This window comes from Camelus ferus, chromosome 3, assembly GCF_009834535.1.
Source record: "Camelus ferus isolate YT-003-E chromosome 3, BCGSAC_Cfer_1.0, whole genome shotgun sequence".
NCBI classification, from domain to species: Eukaryota; Metazoa; Chordata; class Mammalia; order Artiodactyla; family Camelidae; genus Camelus; species Camelus ferus.
The window spans coordinates 77799079-77813953 of NC_045698.1; the positions used below are offsets into that span (position 1 = coordinate 77799079).

The 14875-nt window shown below is 40.0% G+C and overlaps 1 protein-coding gene across 8 annotated transcripts in view; it reads left to right on the forward strand.

Moving 5' to 3' along the window:
- The window catches only part of NREP (neuronal regeneration related protein), a 36816-nt gene extending 25017 nt beyond the window's left edge, over positions 1-11799 (forward strand). For 6 of the 8 annotated variants that reach the window (XM_032476507.1, XM_032476509.1, XM_032476511.1 and 3 more), the window contains one exon: positions 171-1932. In XM_032476507.1, the coding sequence (XP_032332398.1) occupies positions 171-296 (126 nt within the window). In that variant the 3' untranslated portion in view covers positions 297-1932. Of the gene's footprint in view, positions 1-170; positions 3055-4280; positions 4341-6414; positions 6429-11784 lie in introns of those variants that run through there. The other 2 variants (XR_004318643.1, XR_004318644.1) reach the window with 2 other exon arrangements.
- The last annotated feature ends 3076 nt before the right edge of the window (positions 11800-14875 follow it).

Genomic DNA, 14875 nt, shown 5'->3' on the forward strand with positions numbered 1-14875 from the left:
CTAATGTTTACATTCAGGTGAACTGTGTTTAATATGTAAACTCTGCAAAACATGGGGAGTTCAAGGATAAAAGGCGGGAGGGAGAAGCAAAAATTTTCCAGTGGTTTTAGAGGCATGACTCAATGTGTCTCTTTTGTGTGTGTGTGTCCGTCTGTCCCTGTGCTTCTCAGGGAAGACTTCCTGTCCCAAAGGAAGTGAACCGCAAGAAGAATGGAGAGACCGAGGCTGCCTCCCTGACTCCACTTGGTGGCAATGAACTCCAGTCCCCAGGAATCAGTTACCTCCACTCTTTTTAATCACCTCCATTTGTATTACATATGGTGTATGGGTATTGATGAGGTCATGGTATCATATATGGGATTTTTTTCTGTGTAAATCATCAAGTATAAGAAGAAACTATGGGACTCTGAGCCTTGCTTTAGAGAATTTACAGTGGACAAATAGGTATCATCAAACCAGTTTTTAATCATTCTGACTCCAGTGAAAACCGCTCAGAATTTCACACTGTGAATCCACGTTTACAACCCTTACAGGTGGGCCTTCAGGCCTGGTTCGCTACAACGTCTTCCACAACTCAAACTCCCACCGCTCTCACACGACCGGTCCACTTCTGCCTTTTCACTCACACAGCTCCCGACTGCTTCTTGCAGAGGCTGAGAGTCCCCATTTTTTTTTTTTTTTCATTTAGATGTAACAAGCCTAGTAGTTTACGTTCATCAATTGTCTGTATATCTCTATATTTTATCCATGTACTCTTTTGATGTATAGAAGTAGTTTGAAACTCATTGTTTCCTTGTGGTAAGTGACCGAGATGCTGCCACAGGACCTGAGACACTGATGAATGGTGCTATTTTGGACTTTCAACATGCTCCTTGGCGAGGTAGCTCTGATGGAGTTATTTTTTATTTTCATGTTCTAAGAAGGTGTTGGTACTCTGTTTCCCTGGATGTTGTTCTCTAGACTGGATTGACTTGTTTTCCTTGTGTCTTCAGTGTGGCTTTCTTCTTCAGCGTTGTAGGTTGAGTGAGCGCCGCCGCAGAGCGCGGGGGAGCCTCGCGCCTCACGGGCTGGCGCTCGTGGACACGCAGTCACTGTAGCGGGAGCAATCACAAAACTGTAATTTCCTTACCAAATCTCTTCCTTTCAGTAGCGTCGCCTGCCTAACTTGGAGAACGAAAAGCAATAATTTGACAGGCGTTTTTAGGTGTCTCTTTTAGTTCTTTTTGTTTGAAAGAGTATTTGGGGAAAAATAGGGCAAACTTTTTTTTCTTTTCTTTTTTTAAATAAATGCCCTCTGAAAAAACTACCGCCAAACAGGCATCTCAGTAGGAACATGAAAATTACATCTTTCCCAAAAATTAGGTTGGAAAAAAAAGTCTTTACAAAATTAAAAAAAAAAAAAAAAGAAAAGAAAAGGCAGAGCACTCTTTTTCGGCAGTTCTGATAAGCAAGGTGTAGATCTTACATTTTTGTCCTTGCTCCCAATGAAATGGAGAAACAAAAATATAATCAGACAATACCATCTACTCATGGAATGTTGTTGTGTTAGCCAGTCTGAAAGCCCACCTTAATTTTTATATAACTGTCTTTCAGCTCTTCCTTTGACAGGGCAGGCTTTGTTCTGACTGTCCCGCTTCTGTTACACGACGCATGCGCTGCTACACTTCTTCCGTCTCCTCTCGCTCGCCCATTGGCCTGAGTTTCCTGTGCATTTCCCCTCCCTCCGTTAGATTAGGTGTATCCGCAGTGTAAATAGAGCAAGAAAACAGTATTCTGCATCTGTGGCATTTACGTAGAGTTGCAGTTGTGTACTGCTGAATATGCAGGCTTTTGTAACAATGTGATCTTTACTGATGCACTCAAGACAAGTACCCAATGTATTTTAGCTATTTTAGTAGTATTTGTTCAATAAATATGCAAGCTGTATGGTAACTGGCTTGGCTCGTCATTGCAAAGGCCTACTTTGGAATGCTTTCACTGATTCATGTTAATTCATATGCTCTCAGAGCCCCATAAGTAGACCCAAGGGCAAGTATCAAAAGAGATTGAAACAACTCAGCCTTTCGTGCATTTTCCCTTCTGAGGGTTTTATGAGATTAGAGGCTAGGCAGTGTGGCTCATTAGGATGGTATTTGCAGAGCTGCCTTGGATACAAAGGAGAATTTAACCAAGACCCTTTTATTTCTAAACTTTATTTTTCCCTTTCAGCGCAGTCCCACACACCTCAAAACATTCTTTCTTACCCTTTGCCTTAAAGACCTCCTCTTTGGTCTTATTTACCCATGCCAGAAGATACCTGCCCTTGATGCTTCATGGAATATTTGCACTTACACACAAAAGTGTATAAGTGTATAAGACAAAAGGCCTACACTTGTAAATGAATAAAAATTTGAGATAGTGTTTTAAGTCATGAATTCATATGTACCCAGCTACCTGGAATCTAGCAGATGAGAAGATAAGCATCACCAGAACCTTCTAGAGGGCTCTTGTGATGCTGAAACCCAACAATTCCGGGCATTTATGCTTTTCCTGTGTATGAGAAATGCCTGCGGCTCCCTCCTCATACGTAAGGAGAGCGAAACTTCAGCTGGGTTTACACACCAATTGTTAAATTGACAGGCTGGGTTCAGATACTTGGGTTTCACCTGAACAGAGACTAAGGAACAGATCTCTGAGTCAGAGCTAGAGAGAGATAGGAGGGGAGCAGAAGGTAGCTTGCCCCATCTTGGGAGTTCAGACTTTAGAGCAGGGGGGATCAGATGCTCTCTGAGAAATCTTTTGGTTCTTGACACTTGTGTGCCAGGAGGGACTTGCAAATTGGGGAGAAACTTTAGAAATTAGTGCACAGCTCAGATTTTGGTTAAGTTTCTTATTTTCCCTCAATTTTTAATCTTATTAAGAGAAAGGAGCCTTAGGGCAGAACTGCCTACCAGAAAGAAAACATCTCAGCTGCCTACCGGATAAGCAGAATTTGTTCAACCTGAAAGAAAATTTTAAAACAGAGCTACCACTACCTCTTTTGGGCATCCCACCCAGAGGTTCATACTTCTGAAGGTAAGAGAAGTCCTCCCCAGATTTAATTACTTTTCGTTTTATAAACAGTCACCATTTTCCTCACCCAAGAGACTCTCATCACCTGTATGTTGTCACCGCTGTGAGGGGTTCCATGTTGCCTTCTTGCCCTTGGTAAACTAGAAACAGAAAGGGGATGAGGCCAGGTGATGGGGGTGGTGGCTTGGGTTGCTTTATGCCCCTCTGGATTAATCTCTTGCCACATAACAAATTACAACCACACTTGGCATCCAGAATGAACAGATCTTTCCTATCTCATAGATGCCATTGGGCAGGAATTCAGGAGCAGTTGCACAGGCTCTCTCACACGTTTGCAGTTAAGAGGCCAGCAGACTGCAGTCGTCCAAAGGCTTGACCAGGGCTGTAGAATCTGCTCCCAGTGTGCCTCGCTCACATGATTGTTGGCAGGAAAACTCAGTTCCCCCAGGCATGGGCCTCTTTACAGGGCTACTTAAGTGTCCTCATGACCTCTGGCTTCCCCCAGGGTGAGTAATTCAAGAGAGCTGGGAGCAAGCCATAATACGTGTGACCTATTCTCAGAAGTCACCATCATCCATCATATTCTGTTCATTAGAAGCAAGTCACTAAGTATAGCTCACATTCACAGGGAGGGAATCAAGCTGTACCTCCTGAAGGGAGGATTATCACAGAATTTGTGGACATGTTTTAAAACCAGCACACTGTCTGAAGTTAAAGAAAGCCTCAGGGTAATTGCAGGTCGGGGGCTGGAAGTAAGAACAGCTGATACCAGACTCAGAGCTGCTGCTTTTATTGAAGACGTTTTTACAGTCCTTGGAGCTCCAGAGACTGATGGCAAGTGAGGAGAGCATCCAGGAACTCAAATACTGGGGTTGTGTAGCCTCCATTTACTAATCCAAGTGCTATTAGCCCTGAAAGGAATATTTAGAAAATGTTACTGGAAACTATAAAAAATAGGGAATCTGGAATAAATGATGCCTAAAGTTCCATCCAACTCAGTGGCTTGGGTTTCATGGTGACAACTCCCTTGGTCCCCACCAAGCTTGAAATACTAGGTAGTTAACCATGAACTTCACTCTAAACTTGGAGGACCTGCGTGTGAAGGTCAGCCATGGACTTGTTAAGGGTTAATAAACTACTGAAGTGGAGCTGAGAAATTGGAGCACCAGCTAGAGCCAGAGCAGGAGACCTAAACTTTGGCTAAAGACTCTGCTTTGTTTTCTCTCTAGAGGTGAAAATATCACCGTGTTGCCTTTGGGCAGAGATTGCTAACCAACAACCTGGACCAGGTATGACCTGTAGATTTGTTCTGTTTTGCTTGTGATGTGTTTTATAAAAATGTTGATTTAATGGCCAGCATTGACCAATTGAAAGAGTTCACCTGAACATTCAGGTTTTTGGCGTCTCTTGAAAAATGGGAGCTGAGTAGCAGCGCCCATCTCTGGTGAGGCACAGCCCCTCCCTCCACGATCCAGTCCTCACACTGCTGACCTCCTACTCTGTCTGTTCCGTTCATTCACATCACCTGCCTCCCTCTGTTGCCTTGTGAGTTTGCAACTTGAGTCTCCTAGTTTCAGAGGATGGGGATATGCTTATTTGCACCAACAAAGGGCCAGGGAACCATGTAAGATTTTTCTGTTTCATAGCTGGAGCACATGCAATTCTGTGAATGCCAGGAAACAGGGGCTCCTTATTTCTGGTTCCCAAACAGGGGCTGCTGTTGTTCCACCTGCACCTCTGGGTCCTCTTTTCAACTTCTCTGTTACCTTCCCCCTGTGACTGAGATCCCAAAGCTAAAACATCTTGGACTGGGTCAGATTACGCTACATATGGGTCTGACAAATGCATGGTTTTCAAATCAGAGTATGAGTACCTCAGGGTATGTGAAGTCTTTCCAAGGAGTAGATGTTCGTAGATGGTTGTAAGGGAACTCATTTCTAGATCCTCTATGTCTACTGTATCCTTTCCTAATGTTGTTCTGCCGAGGATGAGCCTGTGTTCATAATAGTCCTCTCCCCATATTATATATATATAAAAAAATAGGTCTCATACATTCCAACTCAATATTACACATTCCCCTTAAAATGACACAAAAACCCCAGATGTGGCAAAGAGAAAGGTTCCTTTAATGATTAATCGTAAATCCATAGTATTTTGGGCTTTCTCTTCTTAAATACACATTCAAAGTGATATACTAGAAAACATAGAAATGAGGTGTTTGAACTCATACGGGTTTTCAGAGTTCAGTTAATATTAGTAAGGTGGAGTGATGCAATTAATGACGCTTTTTATTTAATGCTCTGTCCTCATCCTCTTTCTGACTCTTGTCAAAGAATGCCTTGTTCTTAAGAGTCCTGAGAGAGGGAAGCCAAGAGAAAATCAGTAGGAGACATCAAATACCAAAAATGTCTTGGAAAATAATTGCTCACAATTACATGAACAATTATTTTCCACTATTCTCCACACTTATACCTAGAAAAGTTCTTAACTGGGTTGAAAGTAACCTAAAAGCTACAGCCATAGGTTTGCAATGCTGATTATTTTAAATGTAATAAGAATGCCTTCTGAAAATATCCAGTTTTTACAAGATAAAATGGATAAACCTGAAGGATAAAAAACTTTCATATATGAGTTCTTTCAGACTTGATGTGCATTAGTTTATAAAGTTTTCAATACCTGTTGCATCAAACCATAGCACGAAATACTTGTTTCAATTGTAGTCAGTTCTCATCATTTTCTATCTTATAAAATAATGTCTTTTGCATAGTAACAACAAAAAATACTATGTGCTGCTAGACTGATTAGCAGCCTGGAACCTTTCTATTATTAGTGGTGTTTCTGGTTTTTCTAGTAGTTCTCATTCTCCAAAGCCAATAAGCAGCGTTCAGTAGTATCACTCAGTTTTACTAGAGATGCACCATGCCTTTCATCATTTCTTATTGAGAAAGTGTATTGATCATTTTAATTTTATAACATTTAAACATGGAATGCTTAATTATATTAGATCTATATCATTTTAATTCTGATTGGTTTTAGTGATCAGTCTTGCAAGATATGCTTTTAATTCTCATTGAGTTTTTGTAATAATCCTCAGATAGCTAGTTGAACTGAAAAATGCAATCAAAGATTTTTTTCTGATGGAAAGTGTATCTGATTTGGCTAATTGGTTTGACACTGAAGGTTGGCTGTGCCATTAAGGTTTGTGATGGACATGTTCCGTAAGTGAGCTTAATCTGCAACTCCACAGTAATGGTAATAAAGTTAAGGCAAGAAATAAGATCAAAGCGTTTTATCAAAAAGTGTTATTTTGGCAAAAGTGTAATGAAATTAATAATATATCTGTTTTTCCTTTCATTTCTGAAGACACAGGATTTTAAAAGGTGGGTGTAGGTGAAAGTGTTATAGCATAATTAATAAACATTTGATAAACCTTAGCAAAGGTCTTTCTTCTCAGAAATTGAGAAAATGAATTATTCTAATGATGAGAACAAATCTCTCTGCAAGTCAGGTGCTTTTCAATTCGTTCCTTATAAGAAAAACATGGAAGGACCTAATCAAGTTGTCAGGTGAAAGAAGATTTAAAATGTTTTTTGATATCAGACCATTATATGAATTTTGGTATATAACACAGAAGGATTTCAAAGAATTGAATTACATTGCTGTAATAAAACATTTTCAATTCCTGTAGTTTATAGCATAAAACAAGTAAAAGAAATAGAATTGATGACAACCCCTGTCTCATTCTTGTGACAAGTAATATTCATCTACAGATACATTAGGTAATTGAAAAAATCCATCATCTCATTGAGGTTCATTTTCATTATGATTTCAATTTTTGTGCTTAATAATTAGAGTAATATATTCATGTAGTTTTAATCAGTAATGTGTTCTAATAATGCTAATTCAACCACCCAGATTTTTTTTTAATGCTTACAGTTTTATGGTCACAGAAAATAAAAGTTTTAAAATTTAGATACATTTTTATTGAAGATCAATGTGATAGTGATCAATAAAGTCTTTTCAAACAAAAATCACATTAACATAAAAATTTTAGAGGGAACTAAAATAAAAATTTAAGTTCATGGAAAAAAAAGTCAAATTTCTGTAAGTTAAAGAATTGTTTGTTCTTAAAAATGAAATAATGGATTATTAGTGACCATGGTGTTTAGATTGGATTGTGTACATTTACAAAAGGAATACAACTTTTATTTTAAAATGGAAACATTTACAATATGCTCCAAATTATAACCCTGGAACGTATTTAAACTTATGATGAAACACTTTGCTATTAGCTTAAAAATTACATGATAGAAATACTGTATCAAGAGTCTCTTTTTCTTAGAACAAAAATGTTTTAAGATCTGTGAGTTAGACAACCACCAATGTGCTGTGCTTTGAGGAACTCACTTTCGGCCTGAAATACTTCTCATCCAGCCACAATGCCTGAATTCTCCCATTGTTCTTCTGATGGAAGAAGCCTGGAAGTTTTATGGCCATGAACTTAGTGCACCATAGTAGTGAACAAAGCAGTAGTGAATTTTGATGGGGAAGGGAAAGAAAGAGCCAGTCTCCGGGTCGGTGAATGGTCCTCTGAGGCCCTGACTATGCAGGGAAATGGCAGGAGGGAGATCCCAGAGATCAGTCTTCTTGGGCTGCGAATTTGATAAGTCCTGGTAATTCAGTAATGCTTCTTAGAGCCTTTACTTCATTCCCCTACAAGGTCACATCTCTTTAGTTCTATTCCTTGTATTCCAGATTCTTTTAAACACTTCATTCTATCTCAATCCAGTAAATCCAGAAGGGCAGGGTCAGTGGTGGTGGGAGAAGGGCGCCCAGGCCCATGAGAGCAGTGGGATTACACAGCAGGCCCCCAACCCTCGAGAACTGAGACCCCAGCACTCCTGGAGAAAAGCCCCTAAAGCAGCAGGCAGCTCGTGCATCAAGGCACAAAAGGGGGGGTCGTCGTCTCTTGCATGTGTCCATTAGGCTTGCCTCCGAGCATAACTACACAGAAGCAGTACAAAACTGATCCATTCCCTCACACAATGCCCAGTGCCATTAATGCACAGCTTAGCTATTTCACTGAGAGACTCATGTGGCTACGTGAAAGCCTTGTGGAATAGAGAATTTTAAGAATGCATTAATTTGCTGATTCCTTCAAGTTGGGCAGCTTTAATCATTAGTTGGAACCATTCTGAGCCTAATACTTCTATTACTTTCCACCCACCCTTTGGTCCTAGCTGGGTTCTCAGGGTTACAGAGACTAAGTGGGTTATTTCTCCCACACGGCAGCCTTTCCTGTCCTGCTCCCTTTGCCTTTTTCCTTTCCAGGCTGAACTGCCTCAGTTTCTTTAGCCAGTTTCCCTGTGATCTGTTTTCTAGAGCTTTCACCATCTCTTTTACCCTCTTATAAGAATTTTTGCTTGTGGCTGACCCAGCTCCTTATTAAACAGGGTAGCCAAGGTCTGGGAAGGATCGAGGGCAGAGGCTGCCATGAGGGACACACTGCATGGCGTGCTGGCCGTCGCAGTGTCCTGTGGCATGGCTCAGGGTGGCAGTCCCATTACTGTCCCCACAGCAGCTGCAGGGCCCCATGCGCTCTGCTCCTGGACACCTGGGACAGCCCCAGTCCCCAGCCAGGGCTCCACACACCCTTCACTACAGGCCACTCCCAAGATCCCTGAGAAGGAGGGAGACAGTCACATCTTTCCTCGGAGATCATTGGCCTCCTCTTGCTCCCTCCTCTCCCTGGGCTGTTTATGCCAAAGGTGCCAGATACCTGGGAGAGGGGAGCAAGCCAGGGTGCCTCCTCAGGTCTCTTTAGAGGCCCTTTCCCTGTCTCACTCCTTAACATCCCAAAGCTGGTTTCTGAAAAGCAAATGTTCCCTGCAGAGCTGAGGGGCTCAGCTTTCTAGGAGAGCAGGGTGACTGGGATGCTGTAATTTGTCATTAACAGCTAGGATCTGCTTTGTCAGATGTGATAATGCGGGAGCATTTGATGTGAGTGCTTGTGGAGGATAAACTAGCTCAGAGGGACATTTAAAAAGCATGGCAGCAGCTCCTGGGAAGAGTGTGAAAAATAGCTGCTTGCTTACTGTGTGTGTAGAACACTTGAGGGGCCGTCACTTATATCACTTCACATGTGACCCCTCTGCAGCCATGTGAGGTCAGAATCATTAGCTCAGCTGAGGGATAATTAGTTGCCCAGAGTGAAATATCTTGTCTAAGATGGCAGAGCCTTTTCCTTAATCTTTACGTGTCCTACACTCTCATACAAGGCTGTTGAAGATGTAACATGCTGTTCAACATAGAGTTAACCTATTACTCAGCAATTCTACACCTAGGTATACAGCTTGAAAACATGTGCACAGAAAAACAAATGTACATGTCTGCATAATTTATATTAGTCAAAAGATAGAAATGACCTAAATGCCTATCAAGTGATGTATAGCCAAACAAAATGTGATATATCCATACAATGTAATACTATGCAGCAATAAAAGAGAAACAAAGAAGCACTGATAATCTACAACATGGATAAACCTTGAAAATGTTATGCCCAGTAAAAGAAGCCATGTGCAAGAAGTTACATATTGTATGATTTTTGTTTATAATAGATGTCCAGAATAGGCAAATCCATAGAAATAAAAAGTCAATTCATAGTTGCCAGGGGCTGAGGAAGGAACAAATGGAGAATGATAGCTAATGAATATGGGTGGTTACCACGTTCTGGAATTACATGCAATGTGATGGTTACAGAATCTTTTGAATATACTTAAAATGACTGAATTGTACATCTTAAAAGAATGAGTTTTATGATATATTAATTACATCTCAGTTTTTAAAAATTCAACCGTGAAAAACCAAACAATCCAATGAGGAAATGGCAAACAGCATGGAGAAACATTTCAACATAGAGAATATACAGATGGCAAATAAGCACATGAAGATTATTCAACATCATTAGCCATTAGGGAAATGCAAATGCAAACCACAATGAGACACCACGGCACACCTATCAGAATAACTAAAATAGAAAATAGTGCCAACACCAAGTGCTGATGTGGATGAGGAAAAACTGCATCACTCACACATTGTTGGAAGATAAAAAGGTACAGCCCCCCTGGAAAATGGTTTGGCAGGTTCCTAAAAACTAAGCCTGTTACTAATGTACGACCCAGTAATTGCACATCTGGACATTGATCTAAGAGAAATGAAAAGCTATGTTCATGTAAAAGCCTAGGCATGAACGTTTGTGGCAGCTTGATTCATAATAGCCTCAAACTGGAAACAACCCAGGTGTCTTTCAATGGGTTGGTTAAACAAACCGTGTACAGCCATATCATGGAATACTACTTAGCAATAAAAAGAAATAAATTATTGATACTTGCAACAACCTGGATGCATCTCCAGAGAATTACGCTGAGTGAAAAAAAGCCAATCCCAAAAGCTTACATATGTATGATTCTATTTATATAACGTTTTGAAATGACAAGTCTAAAAATATAGAATAGATTAGGGGCTAAAGAGGGGGTGTGGGCAGGACCAAGTGAGTAAAAGCACAACATGAAGGATCTTTACAGTGAAGGAAATGTCCTGCATCTTGACTGTCTCAAAACCAACATTCTGATTGTGATACTGTGCTACAGTTTTACAAGTAAAAGGAATCTCTCTGTATTAGTTCTTACAACTACATGTGAGTCTACAATTATCTCAAAATAGAAAGTTTGATTTAAAAATAGAGGAAGAAAAAAACTTTGAATGGCTGCAAAATATTCAGTTATAGCAAACTTCTTATCTATTAACTTATTTTTCACCCTCTAAGCAGTGCCATGATGAATCTCTATGCCCCTAAAGCTCTATATGTATCCATCATGTTTCCTTTTATATTTTGCCAAACTGCTTTCCCAAAAGCTTGTACCAAGTTACACTCTTAAGAACAGGGTAGTCACCAATGCTCATCCTAGGACATCCTCCCCAGACTTGCAGTGCTCCTGGTTTCTAATCTGCTAATTTTGTAAGTGAAAAATAGTACCTCCTTGCTTATATTGTTTTTTTCTTTTTCTTTCTTTCTTTTCTTTTTTTTTTTTTGTATTAGTGAGGATGAAAATTTTTTAATGTTTAAATCATTTATATCATTTTATGATTAAACTATTCATCAAGGACCAATGGATTCCTCTGCCTCTTCATGCATGAAGCCATGGGCACAGGAAACATTATGAGCTGGTTAAAAATTGATTATAATTTGTTAAAAGTTACAGCAAAAGTAATAGACAAGCTTGGGTGTTAGAGGAGTCCGGAGGTGAAATATAACCAAGAAATGGGGAGCATGAGCAGACATAACCAGAGCACATGATTTAAGCCTGGGGGAAATCAGGAGGTCTTTCTGTACAGACAGCAGGATTACAGCAGAGGCTTCATAAAAAAAAGAGTTTGATGTAGCCTTTCCCAGTAGAGCATGAAGGCAGGTAAATATACAAAATTGAACAAGAATCAAATGGCATAAACATACAAATGCTAGAGAGGTAGCCCAGGGCACAGTTTTAATCCCAGAAACAAGGTCCTATTGTTTCAATAAACACCTACGCTTTGAAACAAATATGGGGTGAGGGTTGTTTGAAGATGTGTGTGACCTCAGATGTAAATCGGGGAGTGGGAAATGTCAGACTAGCGAATGTGGATGCACCTGAATGAAAAATGAAAGCAAACAGTTATTCTCCCTGCTTATCACAGGAACAAAGATGCAGCAGAAGAGGCTTTTGATTGTTTTTCAGGAAAAGGACACACAGTTGGACAAGAAGAAAGAGTGATGTCTATAGACCAACCTTTTCAATCTGTATAAACTACAAGACTAGAGAACCCTCCTGTGACTACACGTGGATAATCACATCTAAATTACACCTACAAGGAAAGAAAAGGGCGCGAATACTGCAGAGTCCATGTGCTGGAGAGAAGTAAAGAAACCTCTCCGCAACTAATCTTCTATCCTCAGCAGGAATCTCCTCTGAAACCTTAGATAAACCTCTGATAAGACCATAGACAGTTTCATCTTGAATACTGACCTTGATAGGAATTTATTTCAGCAAAAGCTAGCTTCATCTATTTTTTGTAATGCTATAATTGCCCAAAAAAATTCTTTTTTTTTTTTTACTCAACTCACTGTTTTCCTATTTCTGATTCTTAGCCGTAAATGCTAGTTTTCTCCCTGGAATCACACAAAATAATGACAGCAACAGTTTATATTTAATGATGCTGGCTATTTGACACTATGTACATTACATGCATTGCTTCCTTTAGTTCCCACAACAATCTTAAAAATTAGATAGTTTTTATTATCCCCGCCTTGCAGGTGAAAAAATGGAAGGCAAAAGAGGTTATGTAACATTCATTCCCAAGTTAGTGTATGGGGGCAGTCAATATTTGAACCCAGACTTTTTTTCTGAAGTTAGGTTCTGCTAAGCTGCCTCACAGGGCTAAGCCTGTGCCCTTGGTGGAGTCCTGTAAGTTCTGGAAGCCTGCTCCTCCATAAGGGTTACAGATATCTGCCACTAAAATATGCCTCTAGAAATTTCTTCAGGAAAAGTATGGTCAGATTACATAAAAGGACAGAAACCTGGCATATCAGATTGTATGAACTGTTTTGTGCCTACTTATTTATAGATGTTTGCTTAATACATGTCTGATGGACATGTGGCAGAACCTGCTTTCATTGTAACTTGGTAGTGACTTTGTGGGAAGGTAACTCATCTCACCCATTTCCTAACTCTTATCCACCAAAACATCTGTCATCCACAAAAACAAACTGAAAATGAACCTCAGTGAATGATCAAACTGACTCAGGACAGTTAGCAACAATTGGTTCTAAAGACAGGTTTCCAGGAGTGAACAGAATATGCCAGCGTTCTGATCAGTGCGGAGAGGAGGGAGGCAATCCAAATCCGATCCTCTCTGCTCAGACTGCAGAGGCTCTTGGCGGGTCCAGAATCTGAGACCTCAACCTCCAGCCTCAGTCATTTTCACACTTGCTGCTGGTCCATCCCGACCTTGGGCAAGCTGATGTGAGTTCACTCAAGGATAGCTTGTCTACATAGAAAAGACTATTCAGGTGCCTGTTTTGTTTTCAAAAATTGATACTCACTTTATTAAAGTTGCCACCTTTTAATAACATCAGTCTTCCTTAGGCTTTAAGTTCAGTTTCCAGATCCTGATATTCCAGTTATGCCTAGCAATTTTAGCTATCACTCTAATGGCCTCTGAACAATACTTGATCACATTTAAAACTAGTTAATTACACACTTTCACATATTTTACATTGCATTTATAAATGTAATATATTTTATTTCCTTTTAGAGTAATTTGATTGCCTGATTAGCAAACTTTCCCAAGTCCTAAGTAACTCATAAATCTAATAAATTAAATTTATAAACATCATGAACTCTGAGTTACGTTGCAATGTTGTATTATCTATTTAGTAAGAATTCCACTGCAAACCACAATTCTGAATTAATTCGATATTTTAAGTTGACATTACAAAGCTATTATTCAAATGCAATTCCCAAACATTACAAGTGCATAAAATAATGAATTTTAAGTTTCCTTGATGCAAAAATAATATCATTGGGTTTTAATTTTCTAAGATATTTCTCTACTCAGTTTTAAATTCTGAGATTGAGAGATGCTTACCTTCTAAGGAGGGCAAGTAGCATTCTAGCTAACTAATGACCAGAGTTTTGGGCCTGGACCATGATGGAATGCAATACACCTTATTTATACCTGATTCCATAACTTCAAGAGGGTATGCTATGTGACCTACATCTTTGGATTCAAAGTCATACACATTATCTATTTCTTCCTGAGTCTACTCACAGAAATCTGTAACTCCCTGTTCATGTGCCAAAGTGAACACATGATTGATGCTTTGTCTCGCAAGATCTGTACATAATCGTCTTCCTGCCCAGACCAAAAGACCTTTGACCATGGCCAAATCCCTGCATTCCTTTTCATCGACTTTCTAATATTATGAACAATAAAATGAGTTTTGGATGTCTCCTCTATGACTTGAAGTCATAGGTGATACAAAAATTCCACAGACAGGGTTGGTTTTTTTTTTAACCTAATCTTTGGTCTTTATCTGGTTAGACTTAGGCTGAGATCATTTCGGTTACTGACTGTGCCATCTCATCCAGTTTCACGTCATTCTTGAATTTGATAAATGTCTCATCCTTAGCTGAGACACTGATGAGGGGGTTGACTGGAACGGAACACTGCATGGCACTTTGGGACGTCTCTCTTCAGTTTCTTTGATCTGTAAGTCAGCTTCCTTCAAAGATGTCACACCTGTCTGCTCATGGGAGTCATCTGGGGAGCTTACCGAAAACTGAGTTTTGGAATTCACTCCATAGCCTAAGGAGCTGTGGCACAGGCATCGTGGACCATTTAAAGAGCTCCCCAGGCTACTCTTAAGCAACTGTTTTGGCACTAGTTGAAGGATTAGCTTTCACCACTACTGCCTCTATTTCCCTGACTTGATTATGAGGACAGAATTTAGACTTTGTCAAGTGCCCTGCTTAAGTCTAGACTCACCAGGTCTACAGCTCCCACATCTATCTACCTGCAGAGTAATCATAGACATAAAGGTAGCCATAGGCTGGCATGACTTTTCCTTGTGACACAGATTGGCTCTAAAAGATGACCTCGTACCTCATCATGTGCTCAGGAAAAATCCCCTGAGATTGATGTTAAATTTACTAGTCTTCAGCATCTACCTTATTCTCCCCTTTATAAAGTTAGGTCCTCACCTCCCTCAGTATCACCCTCCCCAACC